This window comes from Adiantum capillus-veneris, chromosome 7 (assembly GCF_014529385.1).
Source record: "Adiantum capillus-veneris isolate H3 chromosome 7, ASM1452938v2, whole genome shotgun sequence".
NCBI lineage: Eukaryota > Viridiplantae > Streptophyta > Polypodiopsida > Polypodiales > Pteridaceae > Adiantum > Adiantum capillus-veneris.
The window spans coordinates 90,697,128-90,722,696 of NC_140937.1; the positions used below are offsets into that span (position 1 = coordinate 90,697,128).

General features: G+C 46.4%; 1 protein-coding gene across 2 annotated transcripts in view; it reads right to left on the minus strand.

The window, feature by feature from the left end:
* Nucleotides 1–1,394: 1,394 nt before the first annotated feature.
* The window catches only part of LOC147454210 (serine/threonine-protein kinase VIK-like), a 118,651-nt gene continuing 94,476 nt past the window's right edge, over nucleotides 1,395–25,569 (minus strand). For both annotated transcript variants that reach the window (XM_086516205.1, XM_086516204.1), the window contains 2 exons: nucleotides 2,254–2,372; nucleotides 1,395–2,158 (listed from right to left, as the gene is read on the minus strand). In XM_086516205.1, the coding sequence (XP_086372331.1) occupies nucleotides 2,059–2,158; nucleotides 2,254–2,372 (219 nt within the window). In that variant the 3' untranslated portion in view covers nucleotides 1,395–2,058. The remainder of the gene's footprint in view (nucleotides 2,159–2,253; nucleotides 2,373–25,569) is intronic.

Consider the following 25,569-nt stretch of genomic DNA (forward strand, 5'->3'; position numbering starts at 1 on the left):
CAACTGATACTGTTGAAAATCTACATGCTTCATCATTTCTCATTGCTACGTGCTATAGACTAACACATCATTTTAGTTGTTGTTGAGGAATTTTTGAATTAAGAATACCTTTTAATTTTGTTAAAGCCATTATTGAAATACCTTTTATAATTTGTCTTTTCCATTGATGCAGTTTGATTATTTTTCCGAACGTAAATGATAGCCTACTTGAATAGATTGGGACCATGAGCTTCCAAATTGCATCCTTCAACTTAGACTACCAAATTTAAGATCTAATTTGACTCAAAAATTCCATTTTGACCTTTTGGCTAATGTACGCAAGACAAGTTTTGTAACCATCACAAAAGTATTTAAATAACAAATATGAGTGTACAATCATCTTGAATACTCTGTCTACCTTACTACTTTATTTTCTCGTATCTCCCTCATACAAAGTGCATTTGCGATTCCACGACCAACATTGTGTTCAATATCCAAGTTTTTGGCATGGACAATCTCATTTGGCTTTTTCTCATTATGCTTCATTTAGATGTCTGATCTAAATTCTGAGCATAAGAGAGTTTAGAGCTCTCCTAAACGGAGCTATTGAGTGTAATTTTAGGCCTATTGTTGATAATCTTGTTTTTTGTCCAAGCATCGGTTTGGAAGTTTGAAACTATAGAGAGGCTTTATTAGGTCTTACCTATTGAGTTTGAATTTGTTTGAATACTTCAGCTCAACAAAACATACATATAAATCTTGCGGTTGTGAGACTAGCTTTTAGTGACTAATAATCACTAAAGATTGGCACTTCATAGGAGTAGGCTATGATTGGATCTTCTGAGACATTTGACAACCTCTCGTAGCTTCCACGCACTACTCGGGTTAGCTACATCTTATGGATTAACGATTATGTTTGTGATTCTCACTTTGCTATAATAAGATATTAGGTAGGTTGGAGAACGCCCTTAACATTCTGCATCAACATTACTCAATGAATTTCCACTCTTGTGAGTATGGAAAGCTATTAAAAATCAATCTACACAATTTCATCAACATGTGGTCCATGGACAACTCTTTGCTCATGGATAAGTGGCTTAAGATCTTGAAAAATAGTCTTCCTTGTCTTAATCTCTTTGGAAAGGTTCTGGTGCATATTCTTCTTAATGAATATGATAATGAATATCTTAGGAGACCTTGAATCCCAGAAATGATATCCTATCTCAATATTTGCTATAGCCAAGGAAAACACACTTTAGCGACTTTGGTTCAAGATTTTACAAAGAATCATATAAAGATCTACATTTACTCAAAATTTCTTTTAAAACACATCCGGTACCATTACAGGTAGCCTGTTAATCACAGTTTTCATACCTTTAGTCCAAAATGCATCAATGGCTCAACACTTAATAATCTACTAGAAACACTCTTGAATCATGTTATTCATCCTCCCAACAACTCCATTTTGGGCAAGTGTATGAGGAACTGCAAGCTTTCTCTTAATACATGTATAACAAAAAAGTTATAATCCATGGAGAGAAATTTTCCACCATTATCCACCCTCAAGCACTTCAGCTTTCTTAACAATTGTCAAGGAATCTCTATAATGAGTTTATATCGAGTTTCCTTGGCATTCACATTGGAAGTGCAGATTAAATTTACATGGAATTTGATCTCGGATTGAATCCCAGCCCTGCCAACATATTGGCATCATTGATCTCTCCTAAAAAGGAGGATGTCATGAGCAAAAGATGGTCTAAATAGAAGCACAAGGGAATTTGTTACATTGATACTGCCAATTATGCTGTCAAAAATACAGAGCCAGGTTATTCTCGCACAAACTGAGGGACATGGAAGCATATACAATGATATTAACAATCTCTGCAACTTGCCTTCATTACCTACGGATCTTTGTGAAAGAAAGCAACTTCATGTAGCAGCTTATCAAGCGTAGTATCTGAAAGATCGTAAGCATGATATCCGACGACTATACCAAGCATGATATCCTCATACTTTTTATGTCGTTTCTTTGTGTGATCAATTTTGTGTGTTCACTCTGAGAATGCCCAATAATGACAGTCACCGATCTCCGCCCCTCTGCATACTCTCCAAGGTCATCAAAATCTCTTTAAAAGATGGCCTGTCCTCTTTGTTGCTGCTCCAGCACTTGATAATTAACCTTTCAAAAAAACATATATTTAGATTAAGTACAAAAAATTGTCAAACTGAAACACATACATTGGTATCAACACAGTCATGGATTTAGTCTGTTACTCTTTCATCTGTGGAGGATACGTCTTAGCTCGCAGTTTCGGTCTAAGTCCTCTTTTCGCCATGCTTTTTGCTGCTTCATACGGAGCCAGCTCACTCAAAGGTGGTTCTCCTTCAAGCATCTGCATATTAAAAGGGAACTCAACAATTGCACCTATCCAGACAACTATTATGAGCTTGAAAAGCAATGCAGATACTGCACAAAGCTCCATGCAATGGGTGCTTGTCTTATGAAATGTACACCTGAACTCCAATACATAGTCAAACATGTAAAGCAAATCTTGACGACAAGGCCCCCTGCTAAATTCAGTGGCAGCAGTCTCCGAGCAAGCCTTTAGAGATGCTTTAGAATTGAGCGTCTTGGAAAGCGAACCCATGCATGACTTCAGTCATTCAATGCACGTGGCAAGAGTATATATCATGCATATTGGAATGGGAACAGGATCAGGAACAGAACAGGAAAGAACTCCCATTGCCTATCCAACTGGCCAGCTCCACCCTCTACATAATGACTCTGTCTACCACTCATTATCCACCAAAAGTCCTCTCCACCCACATCTTATTATCTTCAGTACAGAAACTACTACTTATGGAAAAAGTTCCTTAAGCCAAGCTCGTAACTTGAGCTTCATCCTGATGCTCGAGGAGCTCACAAATAAAAAACTAAGTGTAAATGGTGATGTTTCCACTTCCACTTCAGTTGGTGTTTTTACTAGTGAATGAGGACGTGGAGGCATATGTGTGTGTGTGTGTGTGTGTGTGTGTGTGTGTGTGTGTGTGTGTGTGTGTGTGTGTGTGTGTGTGTGTGTGTGTGTTGGTGTGTGTGTGTGTGTGTGTGTGTGTGTGTGTGTGTGTGAGAGAGAGGGTGTGTGGTGGGTGGCATCACAGCTGCCTTGCGTGTGTGTGTGTGTGTGTGTGTGTGTGTGTGTCTATGTCGAGTGCATGTGTGTGTACGCTTGTGGGGGATTTGGGTGTGTGGTGAATCCTTCGGCCTCGTCTGTCGCGCAAATCTGTTCTGCACAACATCTACCCTGTGCAGGCCCTTCACAGCGCACCGAGGGTGGAAGTTTGATTTCGCCTGCACGCGGTCCTTCCGTCGTCTTGTGTGTGAGAGAGGGGTGTGTGTTTTTGTACAGCTAGCCGGTGTGTGTCTGCCTGTGTATATAGCAGTCATACATCAAAAACTCCCAAAAAAAAAAAAAAAAAAAAAGAGTGTGTGTGTGAGAGCTTCACATGAATTCCACTGATCAGTGTATACATAAGCGTCGGAAAGCCATGGAAACTTCCAAGATGGATGCTTTGAGTCTTATCAAAGAATGTTTGAATGAGGACTTCGAGGATGCACGTCAAGCCTGGGAAGGATCCGCTCCTATTATGGAAGTGCGCATCCCTATACAGGAGCTCATGGATCTTGTTGTTCAATATACACTTAACGCTATGATTCTTTTTTCCCCGGGTCGAATGCCTACTGCTCAAAATGTAGGCCAATGGGTTGATTTCCTACTCAAACGGCAAGCAGTCCGAGGGGTTTACTTTGGTGCGCGAGGGTTCTACAAAGTCTTGCTGGCTGGCATGGATGCTCGGGATGCTCTGCCTGAAATGTCTCCTCTTTTCTTCAATACGCAGATGACTCATGTGCTGCCCTGGGCTCTTACCAAGGACTATCAGAGTCTCATTTGTCACAAGTGTCCCGTCTGGGTTGAGGTGGTCGACTTTCCTTGCACTTGGCGTCATTTTCTTCCTTTGTTGGCTGCTCAGTTAGGCAAAGTCATTTGCTCTCCTAAGCTGGAGGCAAACACAAACCGTTTTTGTATTTTGTGGGACACGGATATCCCCAAACGAGCAGGTATTTCGATCGATTCTGGGGATACACTGCTTGGAAAGCGCCCATTTAAGCTTAGATGGGGCAAGTTTGCAAATTCTTGCTTCCGATGTGGCAAATTTGGTCATATGCAATCCGAATGTCCGGAACCAAATCTGCAACCACCTCCTTCAGCCGTCCCTGTTCCTCAACCTCACTCGCTTCCGAAACCTTCTACTGAGGTTCCAACTAAAGGAGTTTCAACCTCCTCCCCCTCAGTTGGGGCGATTAAAGGCAAGGGGAAACAAGTACAATTGTCTGCACTTTCTGCTTCTCCAAATATTAAAGACAAGGGAAAAGAACAGGTTTCGACTTCTCAAACTTGGATAGTGCCCAAGAAACCAGTCAAAGCTGCTACACCTCGAGTTCCGGCATCTTCTCGTAATTATGTGCCTCCTTTGAAGAATGTTGCTCAGAAAAAACTCCCTTGTAATGACAACACTTCTTTGGCTGAAGCTTGGGACAAGGTTGCTCGTTCTTACAAGGAGGTTGTTACTGGAGAAGCTTCTTCGTCGCAAGGTGCATTTCCTTTTAATTATCCAGGTCCAGGTATTGACCCACCTTCTCATGCACCTTCAGCTGGGGAGGATGTGTCAATGGGCACGGGTTCTTGAGTTTTATTCCCCCCTTTCTTTCCCTGTTTCCTCGTCCACTGTATATACCATATAGAATGCATACTTCTTTGAATTGCATCTCCTATAATGTGCGTGGGTTATGCAATCACGACAAGTGGTACTATGTACATACATGTAAAGCAGACATTGTGGTTCTTCAAGAACATAACCAGCACCAATTTGCAGGACAGACTTCTTACTTTGCGGGCTACTGGATAGCTTATGCAGGATCAGCTAGCCATTTTGGAGTGCTTATGCTTGTTTGACATGAACTCTTCCCGACCTTGGTCTTTAATGACCCGGCTAGGAGATGGATGGTCATCCAATGTATTGTTAATGGAGAGTTTTCGAATTTGGAGGATTATATGCCTACACAGCTTCTGCAGATAGAGCACGATTGTGGAGTGCTATCTCTTCATGTTGTTGGCGTTCCAATGCCTTTCTCTGCGGGGATTTTAATAATGCACCAAACCTTGCTGATAATACTACTGGCCATTCTCACATGCTTCATATGGAATGGCAATTTTGGGACCAATTTATGTCGACCTGTAATGGGCTTGATTTGTGGCCCTTTTTGCATGCGACTGATCCAGGCTTTACTTTTCAGCACAATGCTCAATCCATGTATCGCGATCGGCTGGATCGCTGGTATCTTTTTTCACATGCAACAATATGATGACTTTGTATGCGAGATGAGAATTTATTGTGCTATGTGTCTCTCGGATCATTTTCCCGTATGCTTGAAACTTCGTTTTGGCTCTTTTGATGTCAATGATCGCCTACCCAAGAAAAGACTTCTGCATGTCAATAATGCTTATCTCAAGCATGAGCCTTTTCGCACTATGATTGTGAATATCATCCCGCCTTTGCTCTCCCAGATGTATGTTGACATGGATATAGCATGGTTTTGTTTTGTTATGCGTGTTCAATCAGTTATACAGGATTATGGCAGGGATTATTTGTCACAATTAAGGGAACAGGTTAACCAGGCAAAGGATGCTTGTAGCCGATTAATGCACTTGGCTAATCATTCTTCTCTTACTGATGCTCAAATGACTGAGTTGTTTTCTGCTCGTGCAATATTAAGGCGCAATGATGAGAGGAAATTAGCCAAATGGCAGACTCGAGCTCGTCAACAGGCTTTTGCAGATAAAGGATGTGCTTCTAAACAATTCTTTCAGCATTTGCATCACTCGAGGGCAGTCTCAAGCTATACGGAGAGTTAAATTACCTTCAAGGAAGTGGACCTCCACTTTGCGAGAGCTAGCACTGGCCCTACGCTCTCATTATGGCAAGATTTTTGAAGCCCCTTCTTCTCCCACGAGAGAAGCTCGCCAAGCGCGTCACATGTTTCAATCGCATGTTACTTCCATTCTCTCGTTGCGGCAGGCTCAAGACTTGGAAGCTGTTTTCACTGAGTCGGAATTGTATGCCAACTTGCTTGATTTAGGTCGATGGAGAGCTCCTCGTTGGGATGGTCTCTCTATGGAATTCTTCTTGTCTTTCTGGGATTATTTAAAGTTGCCTCTATTATTCATGATGAATACAGCTTGGGAACAACAGGAATTACCCTCATCTTGGAAAGAAGGTTTGCTCAAGCTGATCCCTAAGCATGCATTGTGTGAAGAATTTTCACATTGGCGGCCTATTACACTTATGCCTGTGGTATATAAATTAATGGCAAAAATACTTGCTAACCGACTCAAATGCTTTTTGCATGAAGGCTTGCATCAATCTCAATACGGCTTCATTCCGCGACGTCAAATTACTGATAACCTCGCAAATGTCCTTATTGGTATGGAATATGCAAAATATATTCGACAGGATGTATTAGTCATGCAGGTTGACATTGAAAAGGCATTTGATACTGTTCTTTGGGATTACATTGCGGATACCATGCGACATTCGGGCTTTGGGCCTAGGCTATCCCGTGTCGTGCTTTTCTTGTATGCAAACAGTACTTCTGCAGGCTTGCTGGATGGTTCTCTCACAGAATCTTGGCCTTTGGGACGGTCGGTACGGCAGGGCTGCCCTCTAAGTGCTTTGCTTTATGCAATCACTACTCATCCCTTGTTTATGTATTTGGATTCCTTGACCTCCACTGGTAGGCTACATGGCCTTACTTTACCTTCTGGTCGACAATTTTCTGATCAGGCTTATGCGGATGACTCTTTGTTCATGCCTCATAATAACTATGATGATGTACAACAGACTATGCATACTCTTCACTTGTTTGGATTGGCAGCAGGTCTCAAAGTTAACTTTTGCAAATCCAAGCTATTGCCTCTGAAAGAGTGTGACTGGCATAAGATATTGTGGCCTGGGGAGATTGTTCCTCCCCATGTTCTGGTTCCCCATTTGGGTTATCCGCTAGGTTGGAAATTATCGGCTATGAAGAAAACGGATTGGGTGCTCCAACGTCTACATTCCAAGTTGAAATATTGGAAATTGTCCACGTGGCCACTTCATGTCCATCTCAAGATTGTCCAGTGCATCCTTGTGGCTTATGTGCAGTTTTACTTGCCTTTGTTATCCTGGCCTCAGTTGCGCTTGCAGTCTCTCATGTCCAATATTTTAGAACATTTTTGGCGGACCTCATCTACCAAGAGGGGCATTCGGCTTCTATCTATGGACAAGCTGTGTTATCCCAAGCGGCTTGGAGGGTTGAATATTTTGGACTTGAGACGTCATCTTCTGGTTCGGAAAGCTATGTTGTTGCCAGTTTTGGTGGAGCAACAGCAACCCTAGGCTCTCATGGTCACACATTTATGTGCGCACATTGTCACCCCTTCTTTTGGTCATTGGCAACTGACTTATTGGGATGTTGTTTTTGGGAAGCTTGAAGGACATATTCCTGGATGTCCCTTTACTTCTTCTCTAATTGTTGATTGGAAGGTTGTCACTTCGCATTTGGCCTGGGATGGTCGACAATCCTCTGGGGGTAACTCTCTTCGCTTGGAGAGTCTGCATTGGAGTAGGGTTTTTTCTTCGACTTTGGTTCAACGGTCTCCTCGCCAAGCGTATTTCCTTTCCCAAAAAGGAATCTATCAGGTGCATCAGGTGGTTGATGACTCGGGTTATGTTCTTTCTTTTGCTGATGCCGTCTCCCGCTTTCGGTTGGGTCTTCACTATTCTCCTCTCTGGCGGGAGATTCAAAACATGCTTGCTGCTCATTCGCCCATTCCTCCTCTGGATGAAGAATCTCGCTTCTCTGATTGGAATCTGGCTACTACTAGATTGGACTGCATCTCAGCTGCCAGTGTCTATGCCATTCTTCAGTCTGATGTATGGATTGTGCATCGGGGTAATCAGCTGTGGTCGCTTTCCGAGTCATCCTTGTGGTGGCAACACGCATTGTCTCGCATTTGGCAGAGTCATCTGCCTTTGAAGGAACGTGTTTTCTTGTGGCGGTGCTTGGTGGGAGCTCTACCTGTTGGCAGTGTGTTGCATGCTCGGCATATTGCGCCTTCCCGCTACCCCTGATGCCTTGAAGCTGAGGAGACCGTGCCACACTTGCTGTGGTGTTGTCGTCACTCCAGAGCCTTCATTCGGCAAGTGTTGACAACTATTCGACTACGTTTTCCTTCCGGCTCCTTTCACAGACGATTTTGGCTTTTTGGCGTGCTTCGGTCATCACAATCTCAGTTTGCGATCTTCTTCACCTGGGTCAGATTTTGGACTATGTGGGCCATTTGGCATCATAGGAACTCCTTAATGTTCCAGGGCACTTTTGTTGACCCCTTTCCCTATTTCAAATTATCTCTTGGTCAAGTGCTGCATTTTGCCTATGAAGCTGAAGACATCACTCTTGATGCCTACAGGATTTACTTTGACTGTTTCTAGCCTTTGGAGCCTCTTAGTGCTCTGTCTTTCGTATCCCTTTCTTTTCGTGGGTTTTCCTCGCTTTGAGGTTTCCCACTTCTAAATTAATCAAAGCAGATTTACAAAAAAAAAAGTGTCTGTGTTGCATATTTCTCTAAGCATCTGCTCTTTGGGTAAAGGTTTTGTTACTTTATGTCCAAATCTCTGGGTGTGTTTAAGCATCGGCAAGCCATGGGAAATTTCTCAGAGGCCACTTCTGAGATCAAAACTTGCTTGTATCAGGATTTTGAGGAGGCTCAAAAAGCTTGGAATGGTTTGGCACCTGTTCTCGAGGTGCATATTCCTCTGCAAGACCCCATGAACCCAGTTGCGCAGTATGCTATGAATGCAGTCATCTTGTTTTTCCCCGCGACATTCCTACTGTGCAGGATGTCGGGCAATGGGTTGATTTACTTCTCAAACGCCAAGCTGTCTGTGGTGTTGCTCCTGGATTATATGAAGTCCTGTTGGCATATACTAAAGCCAAAAATCTGTTGTTGGAGATGTCTCCACTCTTTTTTAGCACACAGCTGACCCATGTTCTTCCATGGACACTGACAAAGAATTATCAACGTCTAATCCGCCATAAATGCCCGGTGTGGGTGGACATATTGATTTCCCTTGCACATGGAGACACTTTTTGGCGTCATTGGCTGCACAGCTTGGGAAGGTGATCAGTCTCTCGAAATTGGATGCGAACACCAACAAGTTTTGCATTCTTTGCAAGCCTACCCCAAAAGGCATTATGGTTGATTCGGGGGACCCATGGGTGGGCAAGCGCCTATTCAAACTCAAATGGGGCAAAAGAAATGACCCAGTGCCTCCTAGATTAGCTTTTGCACAAGAGGTTCCTATGCCTGAAGTGCTTGTGTAGGAAGTTTCTAAAGAACAGAAGAAGGAAGCTACAAAAGGTAAAGCAAAGAGACCAGCTTACAAGCTCCAATCTGATATAGAGACGGTGACAGATCTCAAAAAGGTTTTGGAAGAGAGGATTTTGAACAGTAAGGTTGAATTCACCTTGGATGAGGTCTCTGACTTTATTCACAGACTTATGGGACATGCTAAGCAAGGATTTGGAATGCATGCCGGCTCATTGGCTTGTCCTACGGACAGGATAGTATCCACCTCAACAAGGCAAGAGTCTTCTAATGAAGAAAATGAATCGGGGGAACTGTAGGACAGCTCATCACAGGATTCCAGAGCAGTAAAAGAATCAGATGGTAGCGCATCCGAGGGTTCCAACGAACTAAGGCAAGTTCATCAGAGGATTTCGGAGAAGAACATGGATCAGATGAGAGTCATCTCAGGGTTCCAACGATTGAGATTGATGTGCCAATGGACAAGGAAGGCTAGCGAAGCTACCAACACATTCCAAGGCACAAGGAAAGAAAGGAAAAGGAATCAGCTGGTAGATCAGAGAATTCCACAGATCCAAATTGAGGTGCCAAGGACAAGGAGGCCAACAGGGCTACCAATCGGTCAAAGGGCACAAGAAAAGGATTGAAAGGTAAGCTAGGTCCACCGGATAATTTGGCCAAGGGTGCTTTCTGGCCCTCAATGCAAGGTGGATGAAGGAGGAGAACATTGTAAATTCTCTTCAGAGAGAGCTCTACCTTGAAGCTTTTCGCCCACTAGCAGTGTCGATGCCAAAAGTTACCAATGAATCAGGAGGTTGAATCTAGTGCAATGCGGACTGCAAAAGAGGGGAGCCACTCAACTCCTTTGTCATAGATTGCCTAGATTGAATAAAGTCACTAATTTCTCTTAAAGATTTTAGGATGGATCCATACGGATACCATCTTAAGAGATAATATGACCTAAGTATTGAATCTCTTGAAGAAAAAATTCTCTTCTTTTGATTGACAAAAAGCTTGTTCTCCCTCAAAGCTTGAAAAATTACCTGGAGATGTTGTTTGTGCTCCTCCAAGGACTTGGAGTAGATGATGATATCATCGAAGAACACTCAGTGAATTTGCGGCGGGGTCTAAAAAATTTCTCCATTAAACAATTGAACGTGGTTGGAGTATTTGTCAAACCAAAAGGCATGACAAGATATTCATAAAGACCAAACGTTGTACGAAACGCGGTCTTTACAATATCTTCATGCACTATCCTTATTTGATGATAGACACTTTTAAGGTCAAACCTTAATTTGCCAAAAAGAGCTTTGACAAGAGAATGAATATTGAGGTGCAACGCTGCTCGCTGATGCTTGAGCCCTCCCCCTGCATTCACGTATCCCCCCCCTCCTGCTCCCTGCACAGTCCACCCCTGCCTCCGCCCGCCCTGCCCATACCCTGTGTGCTCAGTCCCCTTCTCCCCCGCTGCTCCTGCCCGTAACTTCTGTCATCTTCAAGATACTCGGTACCCGACCCAACAGAGGAGAGCTGCGTGACCTTCTCCAAGCCCGCCTACTTGCGGAGGTGGGCAAGATCTTGGACGTACAGATACTCGGATGAGGCTATTATCAGATCGAGTTTGAGACCTCTGAGATGGCGTCCAAGGTCATCGCCATGAGTCCGTTGACCATCCGAGCAGCTCGAGCCCACTTTCGACAGTGGAGACATGGTTTTTACCCTGCTATGGATGTTCTGGTAGAGGAGGCAGACATCCCCATCTCCGTATACTTTCCTGGTTTGCGGAGGGAGTACTTACCACTTTTGTCCAGGATAGGCTCAGCGATCGGGACTGTCCTGGAGACACCTCGCACGGCAGCCTCAGTAGCTTCCAAGGCGGCCGGCATTCGCTCAGTTCGCGTTCTGGTTAGAGACACTCACACGCTCCCAAAGGTCATTCTTCTGCCTCGGGTGAGTGGAGGTTGGTTCAGATAGAGCGTGGAGTATTCAGTTCTCCCGAACCTGTGCTTCATTTGTCGATAGATGGGCCATCTTGCGAAGGCCAGTCCACGGAGGAGGCCTCCACCTACTCCACAGACTCAACCACACACCAAGACACAGCGCACACATACAAAGCCTCCCTCCGAGCCTGGGGCTCCAGCGGAGGAGGGATGGCAGCAGGTCTGTGGTCGACAACGGTAGGGGCCATAGAGACATCCTGGCACTCAGAGTGGTCCTCAGGCGCCTGCCCAGCAGCAGTGGGTTCCCACAGGGAACCGTTTCGGTCCTCTTGAGCAGGATGAGGTCCCTGCTCCAGTCCCCACCTCAGCTTCACCCTCAACAGCCGCTCCCCCCAGAGTTCCCCCCCTCCTCCTCATCCTACTCCCGCCGCCTCCTCCCCCCCTCTTCCTCTGCCACTCTCCCCCCCCCGCCCCCCCGCCTCTTACCCCTGCTCCTACTCCCCCCCCCCCCTCCCGCTCCAGTTCCACAACCGACCCAGGGGGCAGGGCCATCTCCGGCTGCTAGGAGATCTCTTGGCAGTGCCTTTGCCACGAGTCGCTTAGCGAGAGAGGGACAGCCTTTCTTGCGACCCCCTCTACAAGTATAGACGTCTCCTTTTGCAACTATCCCTCGTGGTCTGACGAGCATCGACTTCCAACGCCGATGGGACTTTTTCGACTAGGACTTCACTCGTTTTCTCGACGACCCATCAACAGACCATGAGGCAGCCTGCTTCAGGGTCCATGTTCTCTTCCTTGCAGCTAGGGGGATAGAGGCCTTGGACTCAACAGTTGGCTTCTCGTTCCCCTTTGCGGCAGGGACCACACTAAGTGGACTCTCGACTCAATGTTGGGGTGCTTACACACACAGGTCCTAGAGTTCTCTCACCACATGGGAGAACTAGGAGTTACAGACATGCTTCAGACTTTGTGGCCACTGGCCAAGTTTGTGGTGACCCCTCCAGATACAGCAGGATGTAGACACATTGTGGTCTACTTCTTTGCCGATACGCAGTGTTTGCCATGCTATGTACACATTCATGAGGACTCGTGGACAGAGGAGGTTGCTTTACGGACGGCTCGATCTACTTGGGCTTGGGCCAGGCACTCGTTGCACTCACGCCTATCTAGAGGATGCTCAGATGCAGATTACTCGCCATCCAAGCCAGCCTCCAAGATAGCACGTTTAGCTGCTGCGGCAGCATCTATTCTCTCTCGCTCCCCATGAGGATCGTCTCATGGAATGTGCAAGGACTTGGTGGGCCCCAGTTTCAGCGTCGGCGGGGCCGACTGCGTCAGGAGCTTCAGCGCTGCCTTGTGGGAGGAGAGATTGATCTCCTTATGCTTCATGAGCACCATCTGTGTGAGAGCCGCATTAGACGTTGTGGTCAACTCTTGCGTGGACAATATGATACTTTTTGGTCAGCTGCTTTTGGACCTGGAGGCATCCAGGGTGATGTATGTATGACTATTGCGGATTCTTTTTAGCAGGCAATTGTGGGCAGAGGGATTATTGAGCCAGGCAAGGCTCAGTGGATTACTATGCAGGTTCAGGGTTGCCTTGTGGGCTTCCTGAACATCTATGCGCCCAATGTGGCGAGTGCTCGAGCAGAGTTTTGGTCACAGATAGTTGAGTATCTACCGCAGGCAGAACACTGGTGCATAGGGGGGACTTCAACATGTTGGAGGACCCTTCTGACAGGATTGGTGGTAGCCATGCTATTGTGCATGGAGTTGAGTTGTAGCTTGGGAGAGGTTTTGTATGACTCTGAGGGTCTCGGATGTATGGCAGCACTCTAGTTTTGTGAGGCCCCTAGACAGTTTTGCCTTCTCTTGTTCGGACCGCAGACTAGGAGGAGTGAATTTATCCCGGATAGATCGCTTCTACACTAGTGACCACTTCAGTGACTTGGGAGGGATAGTTGACATTCTGGCAGGGACTTCCTTCTTGGATCATGCACCAGTGACCCTCATAGTGGCAGACAGACAGAGGAGAGGGAGCACGATGCTTCGCATCCCAGAGAGGGTCTTGCTGGACTCTGCACTCAGAGAGCGAGTAGAGGCTCTCTGGACAGAGAGCTTGGACACGCAAGATTATCCTGCTGATAGAGTGGCCTCAGGACTAGCTCAGATTAGTCGTTTCTTTCTCCAGGAGTCTTAGGCTCGCCGGGCTGCAGCGACAGAGGAGCAGCAGCGTCTCAGACAGGGCATTGCTTCGTTGCAGAGGATGCAAGAGCAGCATCCAAACAGTCCTTGGTTGGAGGAGCAGCTACAACAGGCTCGACAAGAGCTTCTTAGCACGGAGGAGCGGCGACATGAGTTTGCTTTCCATCGACAGGCATCTCAGTTGACACAGGTGGGCGACAAAGTGACTGGTGCTTTCTTCGAGGCAATGGGACCTCAGCATTCGCATGCCAAGGTCAGTCAGTTGAGGAGGCCCAACGGGTCAACTGCTTCTGAGCCCGAGGATAAGCGTGCAATTGCTACTGACTTTACCATGAGTTAATGTCTGCAGAGCCTCAGTCAGAGCGTCAGGATGCATGCAGGGAGCAAGTGTGGGCAGAGATGCCTTGCCTTGTGACTAAGGAGACGCGTCAGAGGCTTGAGCTGCCACTTCAGTTGGAGGAGCTGCACACGGCTCTTAGTGCCCTCCCCCGTGGTAGCTGTCCAAGTGAGGATGGGTTGACTCGCAGTTTTTTCTTGGAGTACCGGGACTTGCTTGGCCTAGATCTCTGTAGTGCTTCTCAGTACATCTTGCACACAGGAGTGATTCCTGACAGCATGAGTGAGGGCTTGATCTACCTCATTCCCAAGGAGGGTGGCTCCTTGGATGAGATTCAACAGTGGCGCCCCATCACCATCCTCAACTCAGCCTACAAAATTCTTGCCAAGGCTCTGAGTTTGAGGATCCAGCCACTTCTAGAGAGCCTTATACATGGGACTCAGACAGGTTTTGTCAAGGAACGTAGTATCCTTGACAATACCTTTACTTTTTGGGAGGCTTCTGCCCTAGCGCGGCTCCGTGGTGAGGAACTGGTGATTCTTCTTCTCGATTTTGAGAAGGCATACGACAGAGTTGACTGGGACTTTCTAGAGGGAACTCTTCGCAGGATGGGCTTCTCAGATACTTGGATCAGAGGGGTGTCAGCTTTGTACAGACAGGCTCACAGTGAGGTACTTTTGGCAGGAGGTAGAGGTGATCGCTTCATGCTCACACGTTCGGTCAGACAGGGTTGTCCTCTTGCCCCCTTCCTCTTTCTGTTCTATGCGGAGGCAATGAGAAGGTTCTTGTTGTCGCAGCAGGTTGGTCTTCCGGGCTTAGCAGTCCCTATTCGGGGAGATGAGCTTCTGGACGCTGAGTTTGCCGACGACTCAGCCTTGTACTTAGATGGTCAGGAGGCCAACCTCCACAAGTGTGAGCAGCCTCTGGAGACCTTCTGTTGTGCATCTGGCACACTGATCAACTGGAGAAAGACAGTCGCTTTCTCGGTTGGTAGTACTCCTGTGCCCGATTGGATGCCGGGAGAGGGTTTTAGGTGGATTTCCCCAGGGACTGCAGTTCGGTACATGGGCTGTCAGGTTGGTTTGGACTTTTGTCTCCCGAGCAACAGATTGCTCCCCTCCTGTCTATCAGGAGGAAGTTGTTACACTAGAGCTCGGCACGACTTTCTTTGGCTGGCAGAGTAGTAGTGGCCAACCCGGTGTTGTTGGCGACTATGTGGTACATCACTTCTTGTTGGATCTTCTCGAGTTCTTGTATCAGCCAGGTAGAGAGGCTGATCAAGAACTTCCTTTGGTCAGGACGTGGCACTCAGATATAGCCCGAGCCAACGTGGCTTGGCAGGTCATCACTCTTCCTTGTTCACAGGGAGGGCTTGGGATCATTGACCAAGCACAGGAGAGCAGAGCCCTTCTTGGGAAGTGCATAGTCAGAGGACTTCTTCCAGGTGAGGAGCCCTGGAAGGAGTTCTTGCTACAGCGGCTTCGTGCTAGGGTACCTCAGGCTGAAGGCCCTTGGCAACCTTCGACCAGATGGACCTTCACAGAGATGCGTAGAGTTGGTTTGAGCAGGAGACTGGAGGACCGCTTCGCTGTGAGTTTGCTTCGATCTTGGGAGCACTTGCGGCAAGGCCTGGAGCAGCGACAGCCTACTTGCATGGAGGAGCGCCTACGACAGCCTCTTGTTTGGAACCCCATGGTTAGCACTCAGAGAGGCCACTTGGTTAGTAGTCGGCCTCATGTTTCTTGGGGTCCCATGGCAACGGGTCCAACGCGCTCTCTAGGTGACTGGTTAGAGTTTTTCAGGCTTGTCAAAGGAGGTGCAGGGTTTCCAACTCTACAGGGCATGAGAGGGGTGCAGAGCATGTGCCAGGACATCTCAGAGGCAGTTCCAGCTGAGTGGCTCACACCTCTCGAGCCAGTAGCACCCAAGTGGATAGGAGCCTTCACACGATTGGAGGTTCTCATCGCAGTCCGGGCCTGCTCAGAGACTCTTCCATCCCTGTTCTTCGAGCTACAGGGTGAGAGACGCCTACAGCGAGTTGCAGTAGAGGCCCCGCAGGTGGCAGTGTTGTTTTCAGAGGATCCAAGTGGTGGGCATCTGTGGGAGGACTTGTGTCATCGATCCTGACCCAGCAGTTCTCGAGACTGGACACTGGAGACTGTGGGCTTGGGAGTGTTGTCCACTGGCACGAGTACAGTGGGATCCTAGAGAGTGGCTTTGGAGGGACCCTTTCTCTTCCGCAGACCACCCTGGTGTCCCATTTTTTTAGTACACTACTCGACTGGGATGTCACATACTAGCAGCACAGAGAGAGGCCCGCCCCGCTGCAGCACCTCATTGGCAGGAGGAGAGTCTCACAGCTGAGTTCTTGGCAGCCTTCTGGGAGAGATTGTGGGACTCCAGACAGCCGAGGCGAGTCACCTTGTTTCAGTGACTGGTCGCACACAGAGCTACAGCAGTTGGGAGCTGGTTAGTGCATAGTGGTCTGTCAGCCACATGTGCAGCTTGTGACCATCTTGTGGAGCGTCAGTCTTTGGGACTGTCCTTTGGCACAGCATGTGTGGCTTCGAGATCTTCGGCTGATGCCTGCTCTTTCCACGGCTCGACAGTACACTTGGGGAGCAGTGGCTTGGTCCACCCTCACGGGCCCGGCACTTCAGTTTGAGCTATCGTCCACCAATAGGATGATAGTGATGCACGAGGGGCGACCTACACTCCAGCCTGCCACACAGCTTACTCCACAGGAGTGGTGCAGTGAGAGAGAGGAGTGTTGGGAGCTCATCAGTGGCCTGACACTCTGGTTCATCTGGCGGGCCCGTTGCTTCCGCATCTTTGAGGCTCGCCCTGTGCCACCAGCAGAGACTGTTCGCGACCTTTGGCTAGAGCTGATCCACACGCTCAGAGGACAGCTCGAGAGACTACAGGGCAACTCCGACCGCATGCGGGAGCGCAGAGAGGCTTTCCTTCGACTTTGGCATCCTGGGCCTTTCTACACCATGGTCCAGGGTGTACTCCGATGGCACTACCGACCATCTGTGTGGCTTTTCCCTCCCCCCATTTCTTGACTTAGCCCCATTGTACATATGCTGGTTTTTCATTGGGAGAGTTTCCCCATCATGGTTGTTGTAGTCCTCTCTTGAAGAGGTGGTTGTAGCCCTGTGGGCAGTTTCATTAACTAATAGAAGGATCTTTTTCTCGGAAAAAAAAGTAGGTCAAACCTTGTAGCTTATCAAACAGATCTTCTTCCAGTGGTATGGGAAGTCTGTTTTTGATAGTAATATGGTTCAACGCTTGATAGTCCACACACATGCGGTATGTACCATCTTTCCTTTGCACTAAAAGGACTGGAGAACAAAAGGAAGAGGAGCTAGGTCTCACCATCCCTTTGTCTACCAATTCCTGTACTTGCCTCATGATCTCCTCTTGTTGAGCTTAGGAAACTCGATAAGGAGGCTTGTTAGGCGGTGAGATTCCTGGTAGGAGCTCAATTCGATGGCCATCATCCCCTCGTTTTGGAGGTAAGTCCATAGGGATATCATCGATAAAAACATCTTGGAATCCATTCAAAAAATTAGACAAGTCTAACTCTTCTTGATTTCTACCATTTTCATTTGATGAAAAATTAGGACCTTTTATGGATTGTTTGACAAAGAAAACCATGTTGTGCGTTACACAGCCGTTCAGGGAAAAGGTTATGATCGAATGCCATTGTCCGCCTTTTACGGGTCACCGCGGCATTGCTACCACCTTGAAAGGGGTAGAGAGATACTTCTTTTGGCCGAGACTCAAGAAGGATGTGGACGAGTCTGTGCGCAGTTGCTTGATATGCTAGAAGGTCAAGTTTGACAAGCATAAAGCACAGGGATTGTTACAACCTTTGCCCATACCCACCCGCCCCTGGGAAAGTATTGCAATGGATTTCATTTTTGATCTCCCGAGAACACAGAGTGGTCACGATGGTATCTGGACTATTATTGACAGATTTAGCAAGCACGCTCATTTCATTCTAGTGAAGAAAACAGTCAAGCCGGATCACTTAGCGAGACTGTTTGTGGCCTAGATCTTCAGATTACATGGCATGCCCGAGACGATTGTCTCCGATAGGGACCCCAGGTTCACGAGTTTGTTTTGGAAGGCAATTTGGGAGAACATTGGCACGCGGTTGCAGTTCTCGTCATCTTTCCACCCGCAGACTGACGGGCAATCTGAGATTGCTAATCCAGTGGTACTAGATTTATTGAAGTCTTACATCTCGGATCAGAAGACTCAATGGGAAAAGTACTTACCTTTGGTGGGTTTGCCTACAACAACACGGTACACTCTTCGACAGGGAAGGCGCCATTTGAGATTATTGAAGGTGCTACAAAGGTTCGACCCTTCCTAAGCACAAAAGATAAGATTTTTGAAGCCGATGAGTACACGCGCGACTTCGACACGGCTTTTGCCAAGGTCCACAAGGCTTTGCAGAAGTCTTAGGAAAGACAAAAAAAAGGCAACAGATCGCCATCGTCGCGATTTGAAATTGAAGGAGAACGATTGGGTGCTCTTACGTTTTGAGAAGGCACGCCTGAGAAAGAAAAAGGAAAAGGAGAGGCTTTTTCCAAAGCTTAGTATGCGATACTACGGACCTTTCCAAATCTCCGAAAAGATAAATGATGTCTCCTTCCGATTGAAGCTTCCCGACACTTGGAGGATTCACAATGCATTTCATGTGAGTCTCTTGAAGCCTTTTAAAGGCGATGTGCCCGAAGATGGAGAGCCTGATGAGCAACCCGAAGTGGAAGAAAACCAGGAGATCCTTGTTCCAGAACAGATATTGGTACATAAGGACAGAAAGATTAAGGGTAAAGTGAGAAGGCGGTTCTTGGTTAAATTCAAGAAGTATCCTGCATTGGATGCGAAGTGGATGGAGGAGGAGGACCTAGCAGATGCTCCTCAGATTGTGAAACTTCACCTTGAAGCTTTTGATTTAGCAAAGTCTATTCCAAATGGAACCCCGAATTCAGCTTGGCCGGATATCTAGTGCAGTGGGTATGCACAAGAGGGGAGTTACTCCACTCCTTTGTCAACAGATGCCTCGATCTTTGATACTAGAGTCACTAATGTCTCTTTGAGCTTCAGGGATACTGAGAACTGACAGCATTATGTTGTATGACTTTATGAAATGGAATTCCGGATAATATGAAACTGATTTGTTCTTGACTTGTTTAAGTGCAGGAACTGATAGACGAAATGACTGCATCATTTTCGTCTGAAGAATCTCGATAGACATGGTTGCAATAGGGATTAGTCAATCGGGCATCTCTGAGGTCCTGAGTGGATCTAGATGCGATTGCTAATTGCATTGCTGATAAATCATGGTCTGAGATCCGAATGAATGTTGAATGTGATTTGTCTTGTGATGTCTAGTAATGTAATGTGATGTCATGTGATGTGACTATCGATTGGCACATGATCTAGATGTGTGTGTCGGTGCTAACAATCAGTGTCTGCTAAGACAGTTTATGGCTTCTGTCTGTTTTACAAGCGTAATCGAGGGCGATTACAATGCTTTCAAGAGGGGGGTATGTCACAAACTGGTGACGTGGTTGTTGGCTCTCCAGTACACACACACCCTCATGGGTGCAGTCCCGGACTGCTGACATGGCATTGTCCGTACAATCCCCCGCATTTCACGCTGAATGCTGCTGACATGGCTTGCCGTACGGACGTCCGCGTTTTGCGGCGCAATTGACGGAAGCTTTTGGCAAATTTTGGGATGTTTTTTTGGCTACGCAATTTGCAAGAGAAAGAGGAGAGAGAGCTTTTGCTTTAATTTTTACAAGCAAGCTTGTGAGAGGAAAAATTAAAGATGCTTTATTTTGGCAAGGCTTTTGATTTTGAAGCTTTTGGGCTCTGCTTTTAGCATCCCTTGTAAACCTATTTATTAGTGACTTGGGCTCTCACTTCTCAGAGCATTTGGACGCAAATTCTGAGAGTAAGTCCCGACCACTCACTTGTACTTTGAGTTGCAGATTAATACAAAAAGAAATACCGAGAGGGGCGCAAGTCTTTGGGGCCAATATCTCTAGGCACGGAACTTCGCCGGGCCAGTGTCGAATCAATTGTGAACTGTGAACTGTTTTGAAGTGAATTGTTGTGGTGTTGCGGTAGAATCTCGACTTGGAATGTCCAAGTCTGTTACACTTCCGAAAGTCTAAACTTTTGCCATTGCATCAGATGGATTGGGTATTCTATATTATAGCGTGGTGAGATTGTGAAGCCAGATCAGCTTGCACGGCATCTTGGAAACCCTTCGCTTGGTCGGTGAACAATGCAAAACATTTGGATTGGGTTGAGCATAAAATTAGATCTAAATTACAGTAGTACTGAAAATTGTCTACCTGGCCGCTATATCTATGACTCCGAATAGTGCAGTCTATCTTGATGGCTTGAATGCAGATTTTTGTACCATTGTTACATTGGCCACCTCGTCGTCTTCATGCTTCGATGTCTCGGATTTTGGACCATTTTTGGTCTACTTGCTCCCACAAAAAAGGGTTGCAATTTCTTGCTATGGATAAACTATGTACTCCAAAGCATTGTGGTGATCTGAATGTTTTGCATTTGTGCTCTCATGTTGTTGTAAGGAAGGCCACGTTGTTATTGGTTCTGGTAGAACAAAAACAGCCCTAGACATTGATGTTTGCCTTTTGTGTTCTCATGCGGTTTCTACACCTACTTTTGGTCATTGGGATGTGTTTTTAGATAATTTGAAGCTAGGATTCCGGGCTGCCCCCTCGCTTCCAGTCTTGTAGCTGATTGGAAACAAGTCACTAAGCATTTGATGTGGCAAGGTTGGGGAGACACGAGTGGCAATTCGCTTAAAGTCGAGAGTTTGCATTGGAGTTTGGTCATTAACATTGGATTTCTACACCTACTTTTGGTCATAAACATCCTTCATACTGTGATGTGTCTTTGGAAAATTTGAAGCTAGGATTCCCGACTGCTCCCTCGCTTCCAATCTTGTAGCTGATTGGAAACAAGTCACTAAGCATTTGATGTGGCATGGTCAAGGAGGCACGAGTGGCAATTCGCTTAGACTCAAGAGTTTGCATTGGAGTTTGGTTTTTGATCAGGCCCTTGTCCAACGGTCTCCCAGATAGGTATATTTTCTCTCCCAGAAAGGCATTGATGCCATATCAAATGTTGCGATATCAGATGTTGCGATGCTCACGGACATGTACTTTCATTTCGGCAGGCTCCTCTTACTTTTGGTCTTGGAATGCATTATAGACGCACATGGCGGGTCATCAAGGATATAAATTCTAGATCTCCCATCCCGTCGCTCGTTGCTGAGGATGGACTTTGTGATTGGCATTATGTTGATTCCTCAATCCTCTCTTTATCTGCGAAAAAGGTATATTGCCATTTGCAAGCATCTTCGTGGCTAGCGGAACACAACAATATGGTATGGAATATGAATGAAGGTACTCGTGGAGTAATAAAGTCATGAAAGTGTGGCATGCTAAACTTCCTTGTTTGCATGTTTGCTTGTTTCTATTTTCTCCTTGCTTGTTGGATATCCCCTGCAAGTTATTGAGGACTTGGGTGGTGTGGTGTGGATGGTTGAGCGGCGGTGGAGTTACCCTCATCTTCGGCTTTGCATCATTGCATGCTCATATTTTGCAAGGTAAATAGAGTCATAGCCTTGTTGATTGTTGTCAGGGATGGCTTGAGGTTGTCTCTCTTCCACATTTTGAGGCAGAGTAGCCATGCATTTTGAGGCAAAGTAGCCATGAGGTGGCGATGCCTCTTTTGGCCATGGAGATCCGGAGTTTGCCATTAGAGACTATTTGGTGGAGTTTTCAGCTTCCCCGTCGTAAGTCCGGGTGGTATGTTTTTGCTTCAACTCTCTTTACAATCGTTCTTCAATCCTTTGTTCCTAGCCTTAAATGTATCACCCATCTTCTGTAACTCTATCTCACTCGTAGTTTTCCCTATGGTTTGTTGTTACTGTCATATACCATGGGTTCTTTCACTACCAGTTCCGTCTTTTCATGTGATGCTTTTGGGTTTTGTAACTTGCTTATGTAATGCATAAGGGTCCAACCCCTCCCGTGTGTGTGTGTGTGTGTGTGTGTGTGTGTGTGTGTGTGTGTGTGTGTGTGTGTGTGTGTGTGAGAGAGAGAGAGAGAGAAGCCAAAAGCACTTGTATTACTCTGTGTGTGTGTGTGTGTGTGTGTGTGTGTGTGTGAGTGAGAGAGAAGCCAAAAGCACTTGTATTACTCTGTGTGTGTGTGTGTGTGTGTGTGAGAGAGAGAGAGAGAGAGAGAGAGAAGCCAAAAGCACTTGTACTACTCTGTGTGTGTGTGTGCGCGTGCGTGCACGCGCGTGTGAAAATCCTGCGCCTGCAATTCCTAGGAGCTGCTGTGCCTGCGCCAGCAAGGGTGGGTGACTGCCTGCGCGTGAGGTTGTGTGTGTGGGCAGACTCTGAAGGCGGACTGCTGTGAGACAACGCGTGAAGCAACTGCTGCACCAGTTCCGTGCGCGCAGCAGCAGCAGTAAGCAGTGCACCCTCCTGTGCGTTGCCGTTGACAGGTGCAGTGTTGCAAAACCAGATTGTTGGTGACAGCTGCAGAAGGCTTTGCACGCCAATTGGAGTATTGTTATGCAGGAATGACAAAGCAGTTTGTATACAGGGTAGTGTCTCAGTCAACCTCCATTTCTTTTGGCAGAATTTAGGAGACGTACATTGTTGTGGGTTTTGGTTGTTGCTTTTGGTGAAGCATGTACATAGCTGTGGTTCGCATCTTATTTGCAAGGTTTTCTCAACAGTAGACTCCAAAAGTTTCTCGCCAGTAGGATTTGTTTGCAGAAGGAGTTTTTTTATTTATGTTCGATTCACTGTGTGTCTTTAAGCGTCGGAAAGCAATGGATTCCACGTCGGAGGCAGCTTCTGAGATAAAGGCATGCTTGTATGAAGACTTTGAGGAGGCTCGATAGGCATGGAATGGTCAAGCGCCTGCTCTTGAGGTGCGTATTCCGGTGCAGGATCTTATGGACCCAGTTGCGCAGTACGCTATGAATGCAGTTATTCTGTTTTTTCCGAGGAAAATGCCTACTGCGCAAGATGTCCGCCAATGGGTCGATTTTCTCCTTAAGCGTCAAGCTGTCCGTGGTGTCTACTTTGGGGCGCGTGGATTTTATGAAGTTTTGCTTGCAGATATAGAAGCTCGAAATCTTTTGCTTGAGATGTCTCCCCTCTTTTTTAATACGCAAATGACACATGTTCTCCCGTGGGCACTCACTAAAGACTACCAGAGTCTAATTCGTCACAAATGCCCGGTGTGGGTGGAAATTGTTGATTTCCCTCGCACGTGGAGACATTTCCTGCCGTTGTTGGCTGCGCAACTTGGGAAGGTTATCTGTCCTCCAAAATTGGATGCGAATACCAACAGGTTTTGCATTCTTTGGGATACGGATAAGATTACCCCTGATGGTATTATGGTTGACTCAGGTGATCCTTGGGTGGGCAAGTGCCCTTTTAAACTTAAATGGGGAAAATTTGCGAATTCTTGTTTTCGATGCGGCAAATTTGGTCATATGCAATCCGAATGTCCGGAGCCAGTCTTGCAACCCCCTCCCTCTATTGTTCCTTTGTCCACCTCTCTCCCTACTGGAAAACCCACAAGTGATGCCAAGTCAAGTGGAGTTTCTACTGCTAAAGTGGCTTCGACTGTGGACAAAGGGAAAGGCAAGGTACAACAAGTTACTGATCTTGGGACTGGGACTGCTATTAAAGGCAAAAAAGTTGGCCCTGATTATGACAATACATGGGTGGTGCCAAAAAAAGCACTGAAGATTCGCACGCCACTTTCGGCTCGTAATTACGTTCCTTCTCTTAATGCTAACAAGAATGCATCATTTAAGCAACTTCCATGCAATGACAATCGCACGCTGATTGATGCATGGGATAAAGCGATGCACTCTTACAAAGCTGTACTCCTTGGTGAGGCTTCCACATCGCATGTGAACACTGTGGACATGTTTCCTGCCCTGACTCAGAGGATGGGTCCTCGCACGGATGCAGTGGATGGAGACGTGTCTATGGGCACCTCCACTTGATTTTGAAACTTCTTGCTTTATGTACATATGTTTCCAATGCAGAGTCATATTAAATACATCTCATACAATGTGCGTGGGTTATGCAACCTGGACAAATGGCGGTTGACCTGGCACTATGTACATACATGTAGGGCAGACATAGTTGTATTGCAAGAGCACAATCAGCACGAGTTTGCTGGTCAATGTTCCTATTTTGCTGGATATTGGATTGCGTATGCTGGCTTGCAAGATTTCTCTGGTGTATTGATGATGATTCGACATGAGCTTCAGCCTGTTATGTTATACAACGATCCACTTGGTCGGTGGATGGTTGTACAGTGTTTGTTGAATGGTCGAGTTCATGAATTTGGAGGTACATATGCATATACGGTCTCTGGGCAAAGAGCTGCTTTGTGGCGAGAAATCTCATCTCACCCATGGACATCGAATGCATTTTTGTGTGGAGATTTCAATAATACTCCTGATTTACTTGACAGTACTACAGAACATTCGCATATGTTGCTTACGGAGAAGCATAACTGAGATCTTCTAGCTGCCTCTGCTCAAATGATAGATATATGGCGTTCTTTGCATCCTGATGCCTCTGGTTTTACCTTTAAGCATGCTGCTCATTCCTCTTACAGAGGACGATTAGATCATTGGTATTTGCTTAATGGGCAACAATATGATGAATTTGTATGTGACATGAGGATAGATTATGCTCTACAGTTATCGGATCATTATCCTCTTTTGCTGTCGTTGTCTTTTGGACACTCTCTTTGTGATCGGCCTCTTCACAGGAAACGTTTGTTGCATGTTAATAATGCCCATCTTACTCATGAAGCTTTTCGTCACATGGTTGCCGATATTATTCCCCCGCTGTTGGCTCAAATGCATATTGATTTGGATGCTGCTTGGTATCGTTTTGTCATGAGAATACAAACTGTGATTTCTGACTATGGTAGGCAGCATATGCAGCGTATTCGGGAGACTGTCGGTGATGCGAAACAGGTTAGTCAACGATTACATCAGCTGGCTGATTTTCGGCCATTGTCTGGCTCTGAGATGACCGAGTTATGCGAAGCTCAAGTGTGTATTTAGCAAAATGATAAGAGAAAGCTTGCTAAGTGGCAGACGTGTGCCCGACAACAGGCCTTTATGGATAAAGGTTGTGCTTCGAAGAAATTTTTTAAGCAGTTGCATCATTCGAGAGTCTCACAGTCGATTAAAAGTATTATGCTTCCTTCGGGTGCCTGGACTTCTTCGAAGCGAGAATTGGCTGATGTTATGGTTTCACATTATCGTACGGTATTTGCTGCCCCATCTCAGCCTTCTTCGGCAACTTGTAGAGCGCGTGAATTGTTGCTTTCTTATGTTAGTCCGATCTTGTCTTCGCAGGACGCACAATGCCTTGAAGATCCTTTCTTTGTCGCCGAATTGCATGGTGCCTTGCTTGCATTGGGCCGGTGGAGATCTTCTGGTTGGGATGGACTTACTGTGGAATTTTTCCTCTCGTTTTGGGATGACCTTAAACAACCCCTGATCTTCATGATAGATG